The 20,563-nt window shown below is 49.5% G+C and overlaps 2 protein-coding genes and 1 pseudogene across 2 annotated transcripts; all 3 read left to right on the forward strand.

The window, feature by feature from the left end:
* Nucleotides 1–614: 614 nt before the first annotated feature.
* On the forward strand, nt 615–4,763 carry LOC121836198. The gene is made up of 4 exons (XM_042291043.1): nt 615–757; nt 1,823–2,139; nt 3,486–3,645; nt 4,644–4,763. Exons 1-4 carry the CDS (start codon nt 635–637, stop codon nt 4,761–4,763), a joined length of 720 nt encoding a protein of 239 aa, XP_042146977.1. The 5' UTR covers nt 615–634.
* Nucleotides 4,764–9,474: 4,711 nt separating this feature from the next.
* On the forward strand, nt 9,475–10,899 carry LOC115308964 (the record flags this gene model as incomplete). Its single annotated transcript, XM_040223557.2, has 3 exons — nt 9,475–9,834; nt 9,919–10,204; nt 10,673–10,899. Coding segments are annotated over exons 1-3 (873 nt in total), but the record flags the coding sequence as incomplete, so codon positions are not given.
* Nucleotides 10,900–12,258: 1,359 nt separating this feature from the next.
* On the forward strand, nt 12,259–18,031 carry LOC115313442 (annotated as a pseudogene).
* The last annotated feature ends 2,532 nt before the right edge of the window (nt 18,032–20,563 follow it).

A 20,563-nucleotide genomic window follows, 5' to 3' on the forward strand; every position in this document is an offset into this window, starting at 1 on the left:
TTTACTCGGCGTGCCTTTTGCCGCGCTTCTTGATACCGGCGCGGGAGTTTCGCTTATCGGCGACGTAGTTCTCGAACTCTGCAAATCGAGGAAGGTTAAGCTTCGTTGTTCGAGCACGCTTTTGCAGTTAGCGTCAGGCGCGCCAACAAAAGCAGCAGGCGCAGTAAGGCTGAGGATTTCCTTCGAAGGAAAAACGCGGCGTCAGCGTTTTCTTTATCTGCCAGCTCTCTCCGTACCGATTATCTTGGGCCGAGATTTCATTGCAGGCGAAAAAATTTCCCTCGACTACGCTGCCGGCGGATATCGGCTCGGCGACCAGCCACACGTGACCCCCTTCACCAAACGTGAAGACTGCGTCACCGGCGCGACCCTTCCGGCCCACTACACAGCGCGGCCAGCTGCAGTTCTTCCTGACGGCATCCGAGACTCCCTCAACGCGTGCCCAGCAACCAGCTCGCAAAAGCAGCAACTCGAGAGCATCCTGCAGCCCTTCGCGTCGATGTTTACGGAAACCCCGGGCAAGACCGACGTGTTGCTGCACCGCATCGAGACTGGTGACGCCCGACCATTGAGGTGCAACCCTAGGCCCCTCAGCGTCCACAAGCGAGCCCTACTAGACGCAGCACTACAGGAGATGCTGGATACCGAAGCAGTGCGAGAGTCCCAGAGTCCGTGGGCCTCTCCCGTCGTCTTGGCTCCGAAGAAAGACGGCTCGGTACGACTTTGCGTGGATTATCGCCGCCTCAACGCAGTGACGGTGAGAGATTCGTACCCGTTTCCTTCCATCGACTCGGTTATGTACGCGATTGGCAACGCGAAAGTGTTCACCACTCTGGACTGCAGTCGAGGTTTTTTGCAGATTGAGATTCATCCAGAGGACGTACCAAAGACTGCGTTCACTTGCCACCGAGGATTGTTTGAATTTACTCGCCTCCCCTTTGGCCTTTCCAATTCTCCCGCTAGCTTCCAGCGTTTAATGGATATCGTTCTCGGCGACACAAAATATAACTTCGCCATGGCGTACATGGATGACGTCGTTATTTTTTCCCAGACTTTCGAGGAACACCTGAAGCATCTTGGGATCGTCCTCGAGCGCCTGCGCAACGCCGGCCTGACGATTCACCCCGGCAAGGTGCAGCTCGCTTCACCACACATTAACCTCCTTGGTTTTGTAGTGGACAATGGAGTTCTTCGCCCCAACGAAGACAAGCTGCGTGCAATAACAGAATATCCGCAGCCACACGACGTCAAGAGTTTGCAGCGGTTTCTTGGATTAATTGGATTTCATCGCCAGTTCATCCCTTGCTGCGCCGAGATTGCTAACCCCCTGACCTCGCTCTTGCGCAAAGGCGAAAAATGGCTGTGGGGGGAGGATCAGCGCTTCGCTTTCCTTCAGCTTTCGAAAGCAATCACCGACGTCGCCTCTTTGCAGTTGCCGGATCTCAACCGACAATTTGTCGTCCAAACAGATGCCAGCAACTCCGGCCTGGGCGCAGTCCTCCTTCAGGAACACGACAACGTTCTTCGCCCAGTCGCCTTCGCTAGCCGCACGCTGACAGCGGCCGAGCGAAACTATTCCGTGACGGAAAAGGAATGTCTCGCCATCATCTTCGCCCTCAAGAAGTTTAACATGTATCTCGATGGCGCTTCCTTTCAGATACAAACGGATCACCAAGCGCTCTCCTGGCTGAAGAATTTGCAGAATCCAGCCGGACGTCTTGCACGATGGGCTCTGACACTGCAAGCGTACGACTACACTATCGCCTATAAGAAAGGAGCAACTAATATTGTGGCAGACGCACTGTCACGGGCTCCTTTGCAGGTCCCTCCCACTGAGACGGAACCAAAGTTGGTGGGATTAACCGACATCGTGGCCCGCACTTCGGAGTCACGGTGGGGGACGTTGGTGAGCAGAGCAGACCTCCGCAAAGCCCAGCAGGAAGATGGACTTTGTCGACGTGTGTGCGAGAGGCTTGCGGCACGAAGAGCAAGCGGCACCGGAAGCGACGACGAGTACGACTCGTACCTGCTGAGCGAGGACGGACTTCTTCTCCGCTACATCCCCCAGGCAGACGACGACACCGATGGATCGCCTTTCCGTATCGTGATACCTCGGAAGCTGCGCAAGGCATTCATCAGGTACTTCCATGATTCAGCATTAGCGGGTCACAGCAGCGGCAGTAAGACTTACGATAAGTTATGTCGTGTTACGACTTGGCCAGGAATCAGGCAGGATGTACTGAAGTATGCTCGCAGTTGTCCAGTGTGTCAAAAGGCGAAACCTCGCGGAGGCCAACCACCAGGATTAATGCAGCCAGTCGTTAGCCAGTCGCCTTGGCAGATTGTTGCATGTGATGTCATGGGACCGTTTCCACGTAGTCCTCGCGGAAATCAGTACCTACTTGTTGTGACTGACCACTTCACTAAGTGGGTCGAACTGTTCCCATTACGGAAACTTCTTTCGCAGCGGATCTGGGACTGCCTTCTGTCCGTTTTCACCAGATTCGGCTTTCCTGCAGAGCTCATCACGGACGGTGCTTCCTACTTTCGAAGCAAGATTTTCGTCGACACCTGCGCTGCGCTTGGAATACGGTACAAGCTGACTTCGCCGTATCATCCGCAAGCCAACATCACGGAGAGGATCAACCGCAACCTCAAAATGATGTTGATTTCCCACACAGCCCGTCACAAGGACTGGGATGCCAAGCTCGACGAGATGGCATTTGCAACGCGCACCACGGTCAACCGATCCACTGGTTTCACCCCTGCTCGTCTCAACTTTGGTAAGGAGCTAACCTTCCCAATAGAAAATTCATTTTTGTACACAGATGTTGCGCAGAATGGACGCCCATACGCGCAGTTCGCCCAGGACGTCCATCACCGACTCTCGTCGGCCGTTCGTGAAGCACGAGAGAACCTCGACGTCGCTCGTCTTCAACAGGCCGCCCAGTACGACAAGGGCCGCCGCAACGTCCACTTTCAGGTTGGAGACCTGGTACTTCGTCGGACACATCCCCTCAGCGACGCGTCGAAAGGCTTCGCCGCATCCCTCGCCAACCGTTGGGATGGACCCTTTCGTGTAACGGAAGAAGTCTCTCCGTTGAGCTACCGCCTAGCACGTCTGCATGGTACACAGCAGTACGGGCCAATTCACGTGTCTGAGCTCAAGCGTTACTGCGAGCCAGCAATTCTTCCGCAGGTCCCGGACAATCCAGCCCCCAGCCAGCCCTTGGATCACGGAACCCCACCCAGGCGGTACAACCTGCGACGGCGATGATTTAACATCCGCTGGATGACCATATCCTTTTTCGCTGGCTGTACTCCTCTTCGCGGAGAGGGGGGGAGAGACGACCTCTCCTTCCCGCGGGTCTGCCTTTTGTTTTTCAAAACGGTTGTCTGATTTCGCGAGTACCTCCGAACTCAGTCTTATATCAGACCCGTAATCTTCTCCCTTCGTGTTTTCTTTTGTCATGCCGTCTGTCCAGATGGAATCCTCCCGCACCTACGACCGCCGTTATGGCACCCGATTCTCGGCCCGCCACCCGAGCTTTTCCCGTGGCCGTCGTGACTACCCCCGCACTGCCAGCGTGGCCACGTGGACGGTCCTGGTCGAAAAGCGTCCCGTGGCAAACGCCTCCAGGCTGCGTTGGCGCGAGCAGCCGCGCCCGGAACGCGGTGCCCCACCAGAGTCCGTTCCTGAGCCGTTCCGGGGGAACACCCTGGAAGTCCGCCACCCGGTGGAACCCCCCGCCATCTACAGTGATGCCGAACGCCGGCTCCTCTGCCCCCTCTGCGGCGTCCCAGAGATCCACCGGGCCACACACCTCGCCGGGGCCCTTCATCAGTCTCGGCTCGCCGCCGAGTGGGCCCACCGTGCTGTCCAAGCTGCGCATCGTGCTGACGCCCGCCCGTTGGAGGTAGCAGAGGCCCTCCGCGTGCTTCGTCAGGCCCGGCCTGACCTCTTGCGAGACCCTGCGGCCCCGGAGGACGCCATCCTAGACATGGACCTTTGAAGGGGGGGAGATGTGGGCGCTCGGCCCGCCACCCCGCGCCCATCCGGCCAACGACGCGCCACCGCCCTGGGGGGCGGCTCCTCGGCTCAGCGGACAAGATATAAGCGCGTGCGGCAGCAAGCAGGAGGACTGTTCGGTTCGCCCAGCCGTCAAGCGTACTGGCCGATGGTAATAAACCTCAGTTTGTAAAAAGGACGAGCCGTCTGGTCGATCTCCCGCGGCGGACGACGGAAGTCGAACGCCACAAGGTTCAGAGATGTTTTATCCACTATATTCTTGCGGACAAAAGTGAAATTTTGTGTCACACTATATATAATCAGTCTTAACTTCACACAAGCAGACTAACGTATAGTTCACGCTGTGAAAATATGTAGTCTCTGGAGTTTAATTCTCTTGCTGCATTCTCTTCACAGATATGTCCATCGATACAAACATGCTTTAGACTTGGATATAATGTCACCTCAAGTTTTCTCTGCATTGCTTTTATTGCTGTTTGCTCCTATCTCATCTTCATTGTTCAAACCCAAGTATGTGCACTCACTGGCCTTGGAACTGTGTCAATTTTGTACATCTTTGTCTGCTCTTCTGCGGGTGGAGGCTTTGAGTAGAAGTTCGGCTTATGCTGTGCAGCCTGATGTCAAGGTACTTCTGGGCGGTGCATCGCATATGATGAAATGCGTGGCTTTCCATTGGGTCGTTGTCAAGCATGTGTTCAGTGAGGGCGCTGAACACGTCCTTCCCAATGAATGATTTGAGAACATTGTTAAGTAGCTTTGGGAAGAAATTCTTTGACGATGGGGACAAGTGAGCCAGCGTAGATCGGAGAGCTATTTCACTTTCTCGACAAATCCACCCAAATGAGTAGAGCAGCCCTCCCAAGGCTTTATGTCGTATAAGTGAGTAGATCGGATCTGTGGGAGCTGTAGTCGTGAGTGCATCAATGCAGTCTGCGCAGCGCAACCTTTTTTGGAGGTGTCGAGCCACGAACCCAGCAATGTAAGCAATAATCCTTTCAGATAATTCTGACACAAATCTTGGATCTGGCAAGTAATGGTGGTCGAGAGGAATATCGTCAACTCTATCCATGCTGGTGCCGTCTGATTCCTCCACAAGGAGCCTTCGAGCAGTGGACCAGTTGATGATATCCAGGGAGTCTTGCTCCACTGCGCTGCTGACATGAAGGATTTTAATGTGCTCCAGTGGCAGGCAGTTTCCAGACGTGACATCTCGCACTTCGTTTACCACATTGAACTTCTTGAAGGCTGCAGCAAACTGTCTCGCAGTTGGATTATCATCGCATCCCCCATTTGATCTGATGGCCCCGAAGAAAAGTCCGAGGTGGTCTTGGCTAACTTTTATGGTTGGTAGGTACTTCAGTAGTGACTTTTCCTCAACTAGGTGTTTGTAAAGCTTGAGGACGCTGTTGATGCAGGTGAGAAATCCAATGAAGCCCACCTTCCGGTTGGTGCTGGTCATGAGCCTTCCGGTCCTTGATTCCTTTAGAGAAGAGAAATACTTCGTTGCGTCGTTTAGAATAAGACGAATATCTCGGATGTTCTCTTGACACATCGGTTTTTTCCATAGCCTTTGGTTTAAGTGTCTAGAGTTTAGAATGTCAAGCACGTCATTGACCTTCCTCAGAAAACGCACTGTTGGCTGTGCTTCATAGAATACCGGAACCCTGAGATTTCGGCACTCTTCTATCGCACTCGCAACGGATCTGCTGAAGACTTGCTGCAAGCGAAACCTTCATTGGTTGACTTTTCCAGTGGACATGCGATTCCTTTAGTTTGTTCGCCAGATGTAGGCCTTTTTTTTCTGAACCTCAAGGAGGTTCTCGATGAGTCTCCATTGGATGGTGCCCCCCTCTTCATCTTCAAGAGATTTTTTGTCACAACGACAGTTTCGCAACAGTTTTAACATGTGACAGGGATCAAGGAAAACAAAGACAGGCTCTTGAGTTTCCGGGTGGGGAATGACAGTTTCCAGATTTTCAGTGTCAAAGCTGCAGCCCAGATTTCGCAGCATTGTGATGTTTGCAGCTTCCCCGTCACACGTAAGTGACACGGCTTTGGCGTTACACTCGTGAACTAACCTGAGGGCTTGCTTCACCAAGTTAGCAAGTTGCTCTCCCCCTAGGCCATCTAGAGGGAAGTAGCCGAAGGGACGTTTCCAGTGGCCGTTAATACCAACATCCATTACAGCAAACGCATCTTTAGCAGCAGGCAACGCATCATCATGAACCTGCCCGCCCATGTCAACAGGGCCATGAAACTTCCGCCTATCCCATTCGGTGTGGCGTCTCACCGCCATCTCATCCACTAGCAGACTACACAATGTCGGGTACCCGGTTGTTGCATTCTGAGTTACTTCCATCTTCAGAGCAGCCCGTGCTTCTTTAAAGATTCCCGCAGATCCATCGATGGTCTCGTACCACTTGGTCATGGTCCTTGGGTATGGCAGGCATGTGTCGAAGACTTCTCTTACATAGTTATAGGCCCTGGGCGAGTAAAAATGTAACGTTAGAGCAAACGCCCGCAGTTCTGGTGAATATGTGACCGGCTGAGGTGCCCCAGTCTTCTTCGCAATTTGACGTCTTAGCAGGTCCTTGTTGGCTTTACCGGGGCTCTCAAGTATCAAAACATAATCATCAGTCAAGATGCGATACATATAGACGACACCTCGACACTTCAAACCGATCTGAGCTCTATTGCTTCGTGGTGCGACAAGTGGCAAATGCGAATTAACAAAGATAAAACCAAATATATGACCGTGACAACAAAGAAAACATCAATTAATTGCAGCTACTCTATCAACGGTGTCCCTCTGGAAAAGGCAAATAAATATAAGTATCTGGGTGTTTTTATTTGATAGTCTTAATTGGCATGACCATATTAACTACTTAGTTGGGAAAGCAAATCGTTCTTTAGGATTCATCAGGCGGAAGTTGTTTTTAGCTCCTCCCGAAACTCGTTTGCTAGCTTTTAAGTCCTTTGTCAGATCGCAGCTCGAATACGCCAGCATCACATGGTCTCCCCACCAGGACTACCTGATTGACCAAATTGAAAGAATTCAAAACAAAGCCGCGCGCTTCATATTTAGTGATTATTCACCTTACACGAGCGTTTCGGCACTGAAACAAAGGGCTAATTTACCTTTATTAAAAGTAAGGCGCAAAGTCTCCCGTCTTACCTTCATTCACAATATCTATTATTATAAGGTTAGCCTTAAGGAACTCTTATTACCTTCCCCTCATCGCATCTTTCCCAGACATGATCACCCTCACAAAATTCGTTTATCAAATTGTCGCACTAACCAGTTTCGCAACTCGCAATTACAGCTTGCCATTGCAGAATGGAACTCTTTGCCCCATCACGTTGTAGATATCATAGATAAAAATGAATTCAAATCATCATGTGAACGTGTGTTTCACTTTTTCATGGAATGAATCGCGGGATGGTGTCTTCCTTTTTGTTTCATATGCAAAGATGGTCTTTTCTCTCTATTTTTGTAGCCTGGTTGGCACGTTGTTTCCTGTTTGTGTAAGAGTGTATTCCTTTCGAGTGGGTGTATTGCATTGTTTCTTGTTTATATAGCAAATATGTACGATATGTATCGTTTCAATATTTTTGTCGAAAACCTTGTACTCCCCCCTCATACAATGCCCGAAAGGGCGCTTTGAGGTAAATTAAATAAAAAAATATTAAATAAGATTCTTGGTGAGATCGTCAATGACATCCTGCATCTTGGCTAGCTTCTTCTTGAGGCTGCTGAAGCGATTTGATTCTTTTCTTGCTAGCTGTCTGGAGGTTGCAGTAGGGTGTAACCTCCTTCCGCAAGAAGGCCTTCTCGGGAGTGTCGTCGGCAGGCTGAGCCTATAGGAATGCAGGTTTTCATCACAGATTCATTGTCAACATTCTAAATTTGTGTAACATTTGGGTACTTTTCACTCCCCTTGCATAAAGTCTTTCATGACCATTGTAGATCCGGACGGGTGACAGAGACAAGCAGATTAGAGGGCAACTCCACTCATTTTCTTAACTTTTGGTTATATTTGTTTTCAGCAATAAGACAGCGACCCCGAATCATGCAGTATCGTTTGTTTAACGGCTGTGTGTGCAGTTTTGTAGGTAACTGGCCTGAAGCTTTCATTGGCAACATTACTGCTGCGTCAGTTTCGTGCCACCGCAGGGTCTGGACCAGTCTGGACTACTTATTAGTGTGCCGAGTACTAGCATTTTCCACTTTTGCCGAAGAAATGAGTTGCAATGATGCTCATAGCTAGCGCTTGTACGAACAACGAAGCGCAGCACGCATTTGCCTTTCTGCATTGTGCCTTTGGTAAGCAGCATTTGTCATCAATCTAGCTTTTTTTCACTTTGCAGCAGTCAGTAAACCTCCCTCTACATGTTGCCAGCTGAAATAGCAGCATTAAAGCGGGATGCAACAATTTTGTACTCGGCACACATATCGCTTGGAACGGATCCCTGACATTAATAACCTATGAAACAAGTATTTGTGTTTTACCATACACAACAAAAGTCGCAGAAAAAAATTTAAAAAGTGAGTAGCGTTCACTCCCTCAACTTGCAGCCAGAACAAGAGGCCACGTGATCTGGAGCCAATCATATGCCGTCAATGTTGATCATAGCCAAGCGCTGTGGTTGGCAAGGCACAGGACACGCGCTTAGTTCCGGGCATTGTTATGGTTCGGCTTTAGTCGTCATTGCCGTAACTGGACACGGGCCACTACCCGAATGCTTGTCCATCTAATGATTATCATGAGCCCAAATAGAGTGCTCATGCAATGCTCGGGCCCAATATATTTGCCGCATTCAAATAACCTCACTGGGCGGTACTCCGACTGCTCAGCTATGTCATCAAATTTTGCGAAGGAGATTGAACGAAAATGCTCGCTTTTGTCCTTGAAATTGTACCGCAACAAAGGAGTTTCTTGGCGTTAAAGGGGCTGTGCAACAATATTAACGTTGAAAGAAATCGCAGTTTGTAATTTTTATCCTATGTGCTTTGCCCTAAGTGACAAAAAACACCCAACCTTCCTCGGAAATGTTGCGATTTCACTAAGTAATTGGACATTATAAAACTGTTTTTTTTACCGGCCTGCAGCCGCACTGCGGTGGTTGCCGGAACCACAGGGCGCGGCCGGCGTGACGCTCGCGTGACGTCAAGTGGGGAACGTGTAAAACATTGGCAAGTTGTGCTATTATCTGCTAAACATAAGGCTTATTTTTAGAAATCTTGTCGTATTGACATAAACAAATGTATCAAAAGTATCCTACCATTCACGAAATATTATTAGTCGTCGTTTTAGTGGCGCCATCTGTCAGATGTCAACAAAACCATTTTTGCTCTGTGGCGTGGCTCACTTGCTCATGGCGTGAGGAACGAGCAAACTTTCTGTTTCGGTCTCTAGTTCGATCTTCCGCTGCTAACGTCGACAATGCCGACCGGGTGCGGTGTTCCGCTGTGTCCGAACCGGTCTCCAGGAAGCCGCCAGCTCCGGGAGCGGGGAAGAGTCATCGGCTATCACATTTTACCGCGTGATGAACTTCGCCGAGCTGAGTGGTGTCGGAGGATCGGGAGGAAGGACCCCGGACAGGTTGAGCTCCGCGTGTGTTCCGATCACTACGACGGGGATCGTGACTACCGTCGCGTAGGAAGTGTGCTTCGGGACGCCGGGCAGACCATGAAGGATGTCCGTCTGAAGCCCGAGACGGTTCCATCGCTTCGTTTGCCCCTCACCGGGAAGCCTCCCTTTTCCTCAGCCGAAGATCCAGCGTCCAAACGTCAGCGAACTCTGGTGAGTGCACTGTTACGATACAGTGAGCGGCAGACGGTCAAAAACCTTTAGAGCAGCGGCTTATCGAAAATTTTCGGTTTCTAGGACGATGATCCGGTTGAGGAGATGGACTGCTTCGTTGACCAGACCGACCAGACTCCTCGTGAGCAGATGCCTCGTGAGGGCAGGTGCCACTGCCGTCACCGAGCATCGACAAGCGACGCAGCGCTTCAGGTGGACCCACCGACTGCACGCGACGCAGCGGTTCAGGTGGCCCGACCGACTACACGCGACGCAGCAGTTCAGGTGGAGCCTGGGCCAACTCCGAGGCCGCCTGTCACGAAAGACAGATCGACTAGAACAGACCCTAAGCTGGGAAAAAGGTCGTTTGGTAAGCATGGAAAGAGCTGCCCGTATTCGTCTGCTTGACAAATACTTGCCGTTTTGGAGCCGTTTCACACCATGCATACAGTTGGATCACTTTGCACTCAGATCTGTGCTCAAAGAACTCTCCTTTATAATTCTTGAAATAATTTCGGATCCTGCAAAGCATGTCAGGGACTGTAATTGCAAAAGCATGCGTGCACTTCTGCTTGGCTGTTGAGGAAATGTTCTGCCTCTCCCTCTTGTCGGCGGCTCTCCGAAGTTTAGCAATTTTCGTTTGCGGCTCTTCCGCACTGTCAGTTTGGCCACCCCTGCTGTAGTTGATGTTCATTTTAATATGAACGGGAGGTTGGTAGTTTGGGTTTACGAGGTTCTGAGAACTGTAGTCTTGTGCCAGAACACAATTTCGTAGAAGCTTGTTGTGGTCAGAAGCAGAAGGAAGAACCGAGTATGCTAACCCCTTTCCTTCCTTCAGGCACGCAGGTAAATTTTTACGCGAAAGGTGTGACCGGCCACTGGGTCCAGACGGAAGGCTCGGAGCTGGCTCCTGGCAGCAGCAGTACTGCCGGCAGCAGCGGCCACAGCACGAGCAACCATGCCACCATCACCACCACCACTCCAGTGCCTCCGCTTAACCCGGCCCTGGCACCCGCCATGAGCCCCCACGCAAGTGATTCAGAGGAGGAGGAGGAGGAGGAAGACGACGACAACGACGACGACGACTACAATGAGGATGACGAGGACAGAGGAGACCCCCTGTAAGAGCCATTCGTCAAAAAAGAGTCTGTCGAGTAAGAATGTTTTTTTTTTTTTAGATAAAGCAGGCTAGACAGGAAGGAACATGTAGTTGCTTGCTTTACAGTGCAACTAATACTACGGTGGCAAATCAAAAACACGACGTCTTAGATCACTCGGCCATCAAACGCAATGTTTTTTTGTTACGGATGTAGCAGGGATGGGCAGTATTTAAAATACAAGTATTTGAAATACGTATTTCAAATACTTTGTGTATTTTGCATTTGTATTTAATTACAAATTGGGTAATAGATTTGACGTGTGTATTTAAATACTAAAACATGGGTATTTCAAATACAATTGTAATTAAATACAACTTTGTGGACGAAAATACATCCCTCAACTTTATTGTCACTTTCCAGAGCAGGAGGAAAACTACGTTCTGCACCGGAATGCAGTGTCTCTCAATCAAGCACAAGCGTTTAGTGACTTTGTGAATACGGTGCTAGTCCAGGGCACGAATAGCGACGAAATCGACGTTCACAGGCAGACTGGCTAAATAAGTGCCTCTGAAAACTTGTGATGCTTTCCAGCCTGATTTCCATTCATATTGTTGCCTGGAACATTCTAAATGCGCGGGTCGTCCAGATTTTCGTAACTGGTGCGAGTTGCAACAAAGAACCGAGACGACATCTTGGTCGTCTCTTTTCTTTGTTGGTCTATACCAAAATGTAATCGACAAAAAAAGCTGCTTGAAGCTCTGTACTTTTTTTCACCTATTACGTCCAAGCTGAGTACATTTTTTTTGTGATTATATTTCTATTACGTTACTAGAGCCTCCCACAGTAACTCCGGAGTCTGCGATGCAAAATTAAAATGAGATATCCAAAAACCCGTTGCAGGTGCCCTGAAGTCGCTGACGCAAATTTTAAGGAATGTATTTGGAAAAGTATTTGGAGGATACCAAATACATTTTGTTGTATTTGTATCTTGTATTTAAATGCTTTTTTGAAAGTGTAATTAGATTTGTAATTAAATACATTTTTGACGAAGTATTTTGTATTTGTATTTCGATACATATTTGCATGTATTTTGCCCATCCCTGGGATGTAGCTATATAAACATGTTCAGTGCACGCAGAAATCTTCTCAGAATAGGTTCATTGGGTTAGGGCAAAGAAAATGCAGTGTGCCGCATAATTTGCACTAGCAAGACACCATCAATTTTTTAGTAAGTCATATTTGATGTAAGTGTTAGTCCATTTTGATCAAACACTTGCACTTTGCAAAATTTTTAGCAGTTGTAAATAGTGTTGTCTTGCATAGAATGTCTCCTAACACGTATTAGTCAATTGCTCAGACATGAATGAGGCAATAATGATCTATTCTTTTTGGTAATGTGAGCACAGAAGTTATTCATTAACTCTAAACACTGGTAACTTTTCCAGGGATGATGCCACCACAAGCGGGGAGCCAGGCTACAAGGAGAGGAAGTTTATTGTATTTGAGAGCTGCTTACGACTGTTGTTTGCAGTATGCCAGACATGCTACAGCAGCTGCACCGTGTCCATGAAAGTAAGAGGCACGCTCCTGACTGTGCACACCTGTTGCCCTGCTAAGCACACGCACCGCTGGGACAGCCAGCCATGCATCAAAAGAAGGGCTGTTGGAGACCTGCTGCTCTCATCGCTCGTCCTGTTTACGGGTGCTTCTCCAACAAGAACCCTGCGGCTGTGGCGTCTCATGAACATCCAGGTCATCTGCAGGAAGACCTTCTTCAATTACCAGCGGGCCATCTTGATTCCAGCAGTCGAACAGGTGATTATGATGCTATCTGATGTGCTTCTACATTCGTATGCAGGGTTAACACAAAATATTTTTATGGTTTCCGAGAGATCAAATTTACAGTAAACATTATGAAAAAAAAAATTGTTCCTAGTTGCCCAATGTGCGAAAGATCGTCTGACTTTACGTGATCGCCTTATGTTGCATAATCACATAATGTTATGCAATCACGTATGGTTGCGTGATTACAGAACGGTAATTGACACAATGCGGTTGAATCATTCAAACTGATTTATTGGGATATAGCCGGGTCTGCCAATGATAACCGCTGCTGTTGTTGAAACACTAGCAAAGTGTTGAAACAACACTTTGCTAGTGTTGTTTCTGCTGCTGTTCGATACACACAGCGAAAAAGTATTGCTCTACGTGGCTCATGCACTACTGGGCATGGCATGTGGCAATTTTCTTTAATTTTCATTTGGTTCTGAGACAATTTAGTTTTCTTGAAGGTGAACATTTGAGACAAGTCTCTCTCGTTGGGGAGCAACAATAATAATAAATAAAATTTACACCAACCAAATCCTCGTATAAAGGCAAAACCCCATGTTTCGAGACCAGCTCGGTTTCTTCTTCAGGGGTTGACTGCGGCTATAGCCGTTGAGGAGCAGTAATCTGTTTTCTTCTTCTTCTACGGCAGTGTCTATCGTTTTGCATCGGTGAGGTGGCGAAGTCCGTTCACGTAGCCGGTCGGCAGAGTGCCGAGGGATCTATTCTTATTGAATCTTTGCACATACAAACGCCAGAAAACATAAATAGATCCCTCGGCACTCTGCCGACGGGCTACGTGAACGGACTTCGCCACCTCACCGATGCAAAACGATAGACACCGCCGTAGAAGAAGAAGAAAACAGATTACCGCTCCTCAACGGCCATAGCCGCAGTCAACCCCTGAAGAAGAGACCGAGCTGGTCTCGAAATATAGGGTTTTGCCTTTATACGAGGATTTGGTTGGTGTTTGGCGGTTGGCGCACCCTCGCCCCTAGCATTGACTGCATTGCCACAGAAAGCTGACTGCGAGTATACACCATCTGTTTTAGCAGCGCACGAGAGAAAAGGGGGTCGTCCCGCATTTGTGAACGCTTTTGCGCATACGGTGGGAGTGCGCTCAACCATAACAGACACCAACTTTGCATTTTATTCATGCTGGAGGCAGGGCTTTCTTTTCTAGATTATGCACAATGATATTTGCACCAAATGATTTGATTGGACCATTGAGGCACAAACAGTGAGGCGACACATAATACGTTTTGTGTGACCACTGCCCCTACCATAATAGTGCAGAAAAGGGTGCACATTTTCACTGCAGCGTTTAGGCCGGTGTCAAACATATCAGCATTGCCTCGCACAGGTGTGGAAAGAGGAGCAAGACATGCTGCTGGAGGAGCTTCGTGACCAGCTCCTGGACCTTGCTGGGGACGGGAGGTGCGACTCCCCTGGCTACAGTGCCAAGTACCTCACTTACTCCCTGCACGTGCCCCTCGTGAACAAGATCCTCCACTGTGAGCAGGTGCAGGTTGGAGAGGTGAGGAAGGGATGCACTCTCCTTATTAGAGTAGCTTCAATTTGGACTGAATACTGTCGAGAACGGTTATAACGGAGTCAACGGGAATCGGAAATCGCTTCACTATGTCTGCTTCTTTGCATCGTGTGCCCGTGACACGGGATGTCATGGGCACATGTTTAACAAGCCCGCAGAAAGCAGTTGAGGTTTCCCTGCACGCATCCTCTGCTAGGTTGGAGCCGCTTCTCGCCAGCTGCGACAAGCTCCGATCGAAAAAAGATCCTGCTATGTACGAACCGTGTCGACAGCTGCTATGGCTGCAGTGGAGGACACCGGCGGCGGATAGCTTTCTTTATGTTTATGCGCACTTCGTCAATGATGGCACTTTTTTGATTCAAGGAGATTGCCTTCGTCCTCCCCGTCGAGCTGCCGGCAGTGCCGGGACTCTCCATTGTTGAGAGACGATGATTCACCGAATCGGTGCTTGAGCGAGTAGACTTTCGCGCGAGAGCGACCTCACCGACCAGACACTGACACGGATCACGAAACAAACAAAGGCACGCACGGCACTGAGTTCACGCTTAAGCTTGTTTGTCGTCGGTATAGAGAGCCTAGATTTTAGAGAGAGATGGGCCAACTGCTTGATTGGGGTGACATGGTTTGTGGGCCACGTTAGCAAAACAAGCCGCAACATGCAAGGAGTCAAAACTCAAAAGCGTTCACCTTCTGCAAACGTGTCCCCGCCTCTCTGCACAGTTTCCTCGCCACACTGGCCACGCGACACAAATGCAGGAGTACTTAGTGCTCCCTCTTAAATCTGGGCTTTCTCAGCCATCTCTGCCGATACGTTGCCGCTAGTGCTCCAAATGCCCTTATTGCCATGCCACGACGGCTTATCTGCGTGAAATGCAGCAAAGCCGCTTCCCACTTAAAAAAGCTGTACAACGATTTTAACGTTGAAAGAATTGGCATCTTCTACTTTTGACGTTCACCTTGTCACGAAGGAAAGAAAACACACCTACTTCCTTCAAAATGTTGCGATTTTGCCACGTAATCGCAAGGCAAAAATGAGAATATTCCCCGACCTGGAGCACACGCAGGCAAAAGCTTTTTTTTTTGTTTTTTACTTCAGAAAGGTCGAGACACTAACTCCCAAATTATTTTGGGAGTTAGTGTCTCGAGAGACTGGCGCCGGCGCCATTTCCAGCATCCTCTGCAGCCTGTTCCGGGTGGCTTCTTGGCTGCGGCAGCAAAGTGCGGCGGTCCGAGACTTAGTAAACTTTCCAAATATTATTCTTTTTTAAATAATCACAAAATTTCTCTTTTTTAAACATGCAGAAATCACTCAATCACTTTCGCTAAAAAACAGACACAAATGCATTGAACAAGTGCTAATAAGAATGGGAAATTGTGATCGCTTCGCTGTAGCTGCTATTTCGTTGTAACCAACTTTGTTATAACTGGTTTCGGCAGTACAGCTCCTTTTTGCTCGGTAACGTCATTTTGCGCTCTTGTGACAAAGAGGAGACCGCCATGACTTTTGATTCATTGTGATGAATCTGGGAAGTACTCGAAGCCATTTTTTAAAGTTGCATTCTTCCCACAATCTTGTCTAGACCATCCTTTCCATGGGATTTTGGAAGCACTCAAAGCTATTTTTTAAAGTTGCATTCATCCCATAATTTTGTGTACACCTTCCTTTCCATAGAAATATTTTATGACTCCTTCACGTAGCATGCGTCACTTGGGAAGGTTGCAGGACTACCTGAACTAGAGTTACCAGTGTACCTCGCCACTGCATGTAGTGCACGAAATAAACAGTGTGGCTAATAGAAATGACTTTTCCTACTTTCTGCTGATTGCACAGTGTGAGGCGGTGCGCTGCAGCGGACACATGGAGAAGGAAGGCCTCATCAGGTCCCTCGCTTTCATGCGCGAGAAGGAGATGACTGTGCGGTCCCTGGCACTGACAGGCATCGTTCCATTGCCAAACAGATGCGGGAAAAGGAACCGGCAATACTCCACCTCTTCGATGTCTGGCATGTCTCGAAAAGTAAATTCCATATTTTTTAACACAGTTTGAATGTTTGCTTAGTGGCTCTCAATGTTTCCTTTCTTTTTTTTTACCATTGATAAGAACTCTAGTACTATTGGTAACACAAAACTTTTTGGCTGTAATGAGCTGGGCGCTAGGTAGATAGGCTCAGTCCCAAGAAAAAATAAAATAAAAATTTTAATTTTATTTTAGTTTTGTGAGTGATGCTTCCTCTATCTTAGTCAGGCCGATATTAACTTCTTGCCCCCCTTAAACTGCAGGCGTCAAGAAGAGTCTGAGCACAGCCAGCAAGAGCCACGAGTGCGGTTTGATTGCCGAGTGGACCCAGCCAGCTGTCAACCACCTCTACTGGTGCGCTGCAGCTAGCCGGGGTAACGCTGACCTACTTGTGGATGCCTGGAACAGCATGACGAGGCACGTGGTCAACATCCACACGGACCATCCTGGCATCTACACCAGGTGCTTCCACGAGCCTATCACAGATGGCGAATGGCTGGTGCCAGGTCAGTGAGCATTTCACATACCTCTGAAAGTTCTACACAGTACACTGAATAGCAAAGAGGAGGTTGTTTATTCAATCAAATACAGTAATGCTGAACAAACTTTGAATGAGCACTGACATACTAACATGAGTGAGTAAAATTTCCTTACAGCAAGCCTTGATCCTTTTTTCTGATTGTTTTAGACACACCCGCACATGCAAGGTTCGTGGATGTGGTGACCGGCAAATCTCTTCTGAAGGACCTCCGCCAGCTGTCGCCGGACACTCAGACGTCAACCCTGGAGTCGTTCCACAGCGTGCTCAACAGCTTTGCACCGAAGTGGGCCGCGCTTCACACAAAGGGCATGCTTGCCAGGTATGTACGCAAGGAAATTATTCAGAAAGCAGCCCTTTAGATGCTACCCACATTAGCAATGTGGGAGTGGTACCTATATTTGTTTACGGGCATTTGGCAACCTCCACCATCATGAAACCCTTCCGAGTTCTTTTTATGCTTTCCTGGTTCGACAATGTAATTTTTATGGACACTTTATATTTTAACACTTTGCTTGGTCATGACTACAGTTATGGTACCAACACACTGACTCGCATCATGAGATGTCAGTATTTGCTGCAACGAATGCCTAAAAATACAGATTGTATTTTTCTGTCAACAAAAAAAAAATTGAGCAGCACATTAAAATGCATATAGCATGCAGAATCAGCACCATATTCCGACTGCATTCCCTATTGCTGTAGGACCCGAGTGGCAGCATTGCACTTCAACGAGAACAGTGACAGGGAGCAGGCCATCTCGGGAGCAGGTCAAAGGCAATGGAAGCGGAAGTCGCCCAAAGCGAAGAAGGGGCACCCCACCGTTGCTGAAGAGAAGACCAAAGCCACGCATGGTAACTTCGCAAGTATTTATCTCTGTCAAGCTGTCAAGTGCATTATGAGATCAGTTTATCAGGTGACTATATTCGGTGGCAGGTTAGTACACGGGAAGCTCTGCCCACACGTGTTTTGCACCCGCATCAACTTCCTCCACTGTTTAGAAATTACTAGTCGTCAGCTTCATGTAGGAGCAAGACACCAATGCTTTAGTGTGAAGCTTGCAGCTGCAGCAGGCTGACAATATCATCCAGTTCTCTTTTAATTAGGTGTACTAACTGACATCCCTTCTTTTCAGTCTTACTAACGGCATGATCTGCTGTTGAATGTGAAAAATAGGCAGCTGAGGAAGAATGAATGTGTCAGCCTTAGAAAAAAAAGTTCCCAGAGAGAAGCGCATGTAAAAAAAATATTGACACCTTTTGCATGCCTTACGAATGTATACACTCTTCTGTGCACCAATTACTCATGGTGGAAAGACTGTTTCCTTGTGCTGCCTATTTTGCATTGCAACTCATTGTAACTCAAATCTGTCCAGATCATAGTCCAGACAGTACAGTTGACAAAAAGTTGTTTCGAATACATTTTGCAGCCTACGTCGCAAAGCTGCTGGCCCAGGCTGTCCTGATCTGCGAGGAGATTGGACCCCTGAGGGAAGTGTTCAAACGAGATCGAGAGATGCCAAGGCTTCCGTACATGAGCGAGAGCTTTGAGAGGCCACCAAAAGAGGACCTGGTAGCGGCCAGGATTAGCCGTTTTGGTAAAAGAGTCCCAGTGTTAGCCGAATAAGACGTTGCCTGCAGTACTGTTTGTACGGTCGGCTGGTGTATGCAGTTCCCTGGTCGGTGACCAATTTTCGCGAGGCACTGTAAGTGGTGTCTGTCTCGCGGGGAAGGAGCGACCAGCCGCACCGGAGTCCGGAACCCCAGTGTTTTATTATCACTTCTCTCGAACTGAAGAGATAACCCCGAGCATGCGCACTAGCATGGACGCGTTGCCGCGGGGCACGCGAGTGAGAACTGTCGTGTCATCACTACATCCCCCCTTCTAAGTTTTACAAGTCCAAACGTACGGGTCGCCTAACTTGGCGGGCCGACCGAGTTACTCTTATCGGCGTATTGTCCGCCGTCGACGTGTCCGTCGACATTGATGTTGGAGGGGAGTTCGTCAAGTTTGTTGGCGCTGCTGTTGGTGCAGGCTCAACTGCGGTAGGCTGTTGTTGGCTCCCTGCATCCGAACTTGCTCTTGCCGTTGAGACCGCCGGACTGGCTGGAGCCATAGCCGTAGTCTCATTGGTCGAACCGCCGGGATCCGGAGCGTCGAAACCCGCCGGAGACGCGTCGAATGGTACCAGGTGCCGGCGGTTGCGTTGCAGGACTTCTGTCCCGGTCTCGACCACGTAGGAGCGCGGCTGCTTCGCTGGACTGAGGACTGTTGCTCGGCACCGCACGTCTTGTACCCACACGTCCTCTCCTACGGACAGCGGGCGAAATTCGTGAGCGGCGTGACAGCGATTGAAGTCCTTTCGCTGGCGTTTTCGGGCCTCCCCGTCTTTTCTTTCGAAGTCCCGTCGCGATGGCCACCCCGGCTGCAACGTCTCCGGCATCTTCGGTACCTTTGCTGCAACCGTCGGCCCATTAGCAGTTGGGACGGGCTGTAACCGGTCACTCCAGGGGTGTCTCGATACACCACGAGGGCCATGTGCGGGTCCCTTGACTTGTAAAACAACTCTTTCATGGTCCGCACCATACGCTCCGCTTCCCCATTCGCCTGTGGGACACGAAATCAGCGGCTGCTCAAACCACTTCGCCAACGAAGAGTTCTATGGAGACTACCCGACGTTGGCAGTGCTGATCCAGTTCCTGCACCGGGGCCCTTGACAGGGTGTCCGCCGTAGCTTAAAGTTTGCCGGGGACATAAAGAACGGTGAACTGGTAGCGCATGAGGCGGATGCGTAGTCGCTGAATTCGAGTTTACATCAGATCCAACTCCGCAGATCCCAAGAGCGTGACGAGGGGGCGGTGATCCGTTTCGACTTGGAAGTCGATGCCTCTCAAAAACTGATTGAGGCGCTCGACCGCCCACGTTACGGCCAGGGCTTCTTTTTCGGTCTGGCTGTAGCGAGTTTCGGTGGTCGTGAGAGCCCTTGATACATAGGCCACTGCTCGTCTCTCGCCGGAGGGCTGATCTTGAAGCATGACAGCCCCTAGTCCGTAAGAGCTTGCATCAGCTGAAACTACTGTTGGGTAGGACGGGTCGTACTTGGCCAAGCAGATATGAGAGCTAAGCATGCTCTTCAGCTTCTCAAAGGCAGCTTGCTGGCTTGGTCCCCAGTACCACGAGTTGCGCTGTTGCAGCAGTTCTCTGATTGGCGCCATGACGTCCGAGAGGTATGGGATGAAGCGCCCCACATGGTTCGCCATTCCTAGCAGTCTTCGTACCCCGCTAACGTCCGAGGGTATCGGCAACTTCTGCAGGGCCTGAACCTTTCCGGGGTCCGGGCTGATTCCTCTCGCGCTGACCAACACGCCGAGAAACTTGACTTCTGAGGCAGCGAAGCTGCACTTCTTATTGTTCAGCTTGACGCCTGCCTCGTCGAGCCTTTACAGCACTTGCTGGAGTCGACGATCGTGCTCGCCCTTTGATGCGCCGAAGACGAGAATGTCGTCGATCACGCTCACAACTCCTTCCAGTCCCTCTAGAATGCGACTCATCTGTCGCTCAAAGAACTCTGGCGCTGAACAGATGCCAAAAGGCAGCCTGCGGAAACAGAACCTTCCCATCGGGGTTATGAACGTCGTCAGCTCCTGACTTTCTTCGGAAAGCCTCACTTGGTGGAAGCTTACAGTGGCGTCCAG

This window comes from Ixodes scapularis, unplaced genomic scaffold, assembly GCF_016920785.2.
Source record: "Ixodes scapularis isolate PalLabHiFi unplaced genomic scaffold, ASM1692078v2 PGA_scaffold1__304_contigs__length_218370807, whole genome shotgun sequence".
In the NCBI taxonomy this organism is placed as follows: Eukaryota; Metazoa; Arthropoda; class Arachnida; order Ixodida; family Ixodidae; genus Ixodes; species Ixodes scapularis.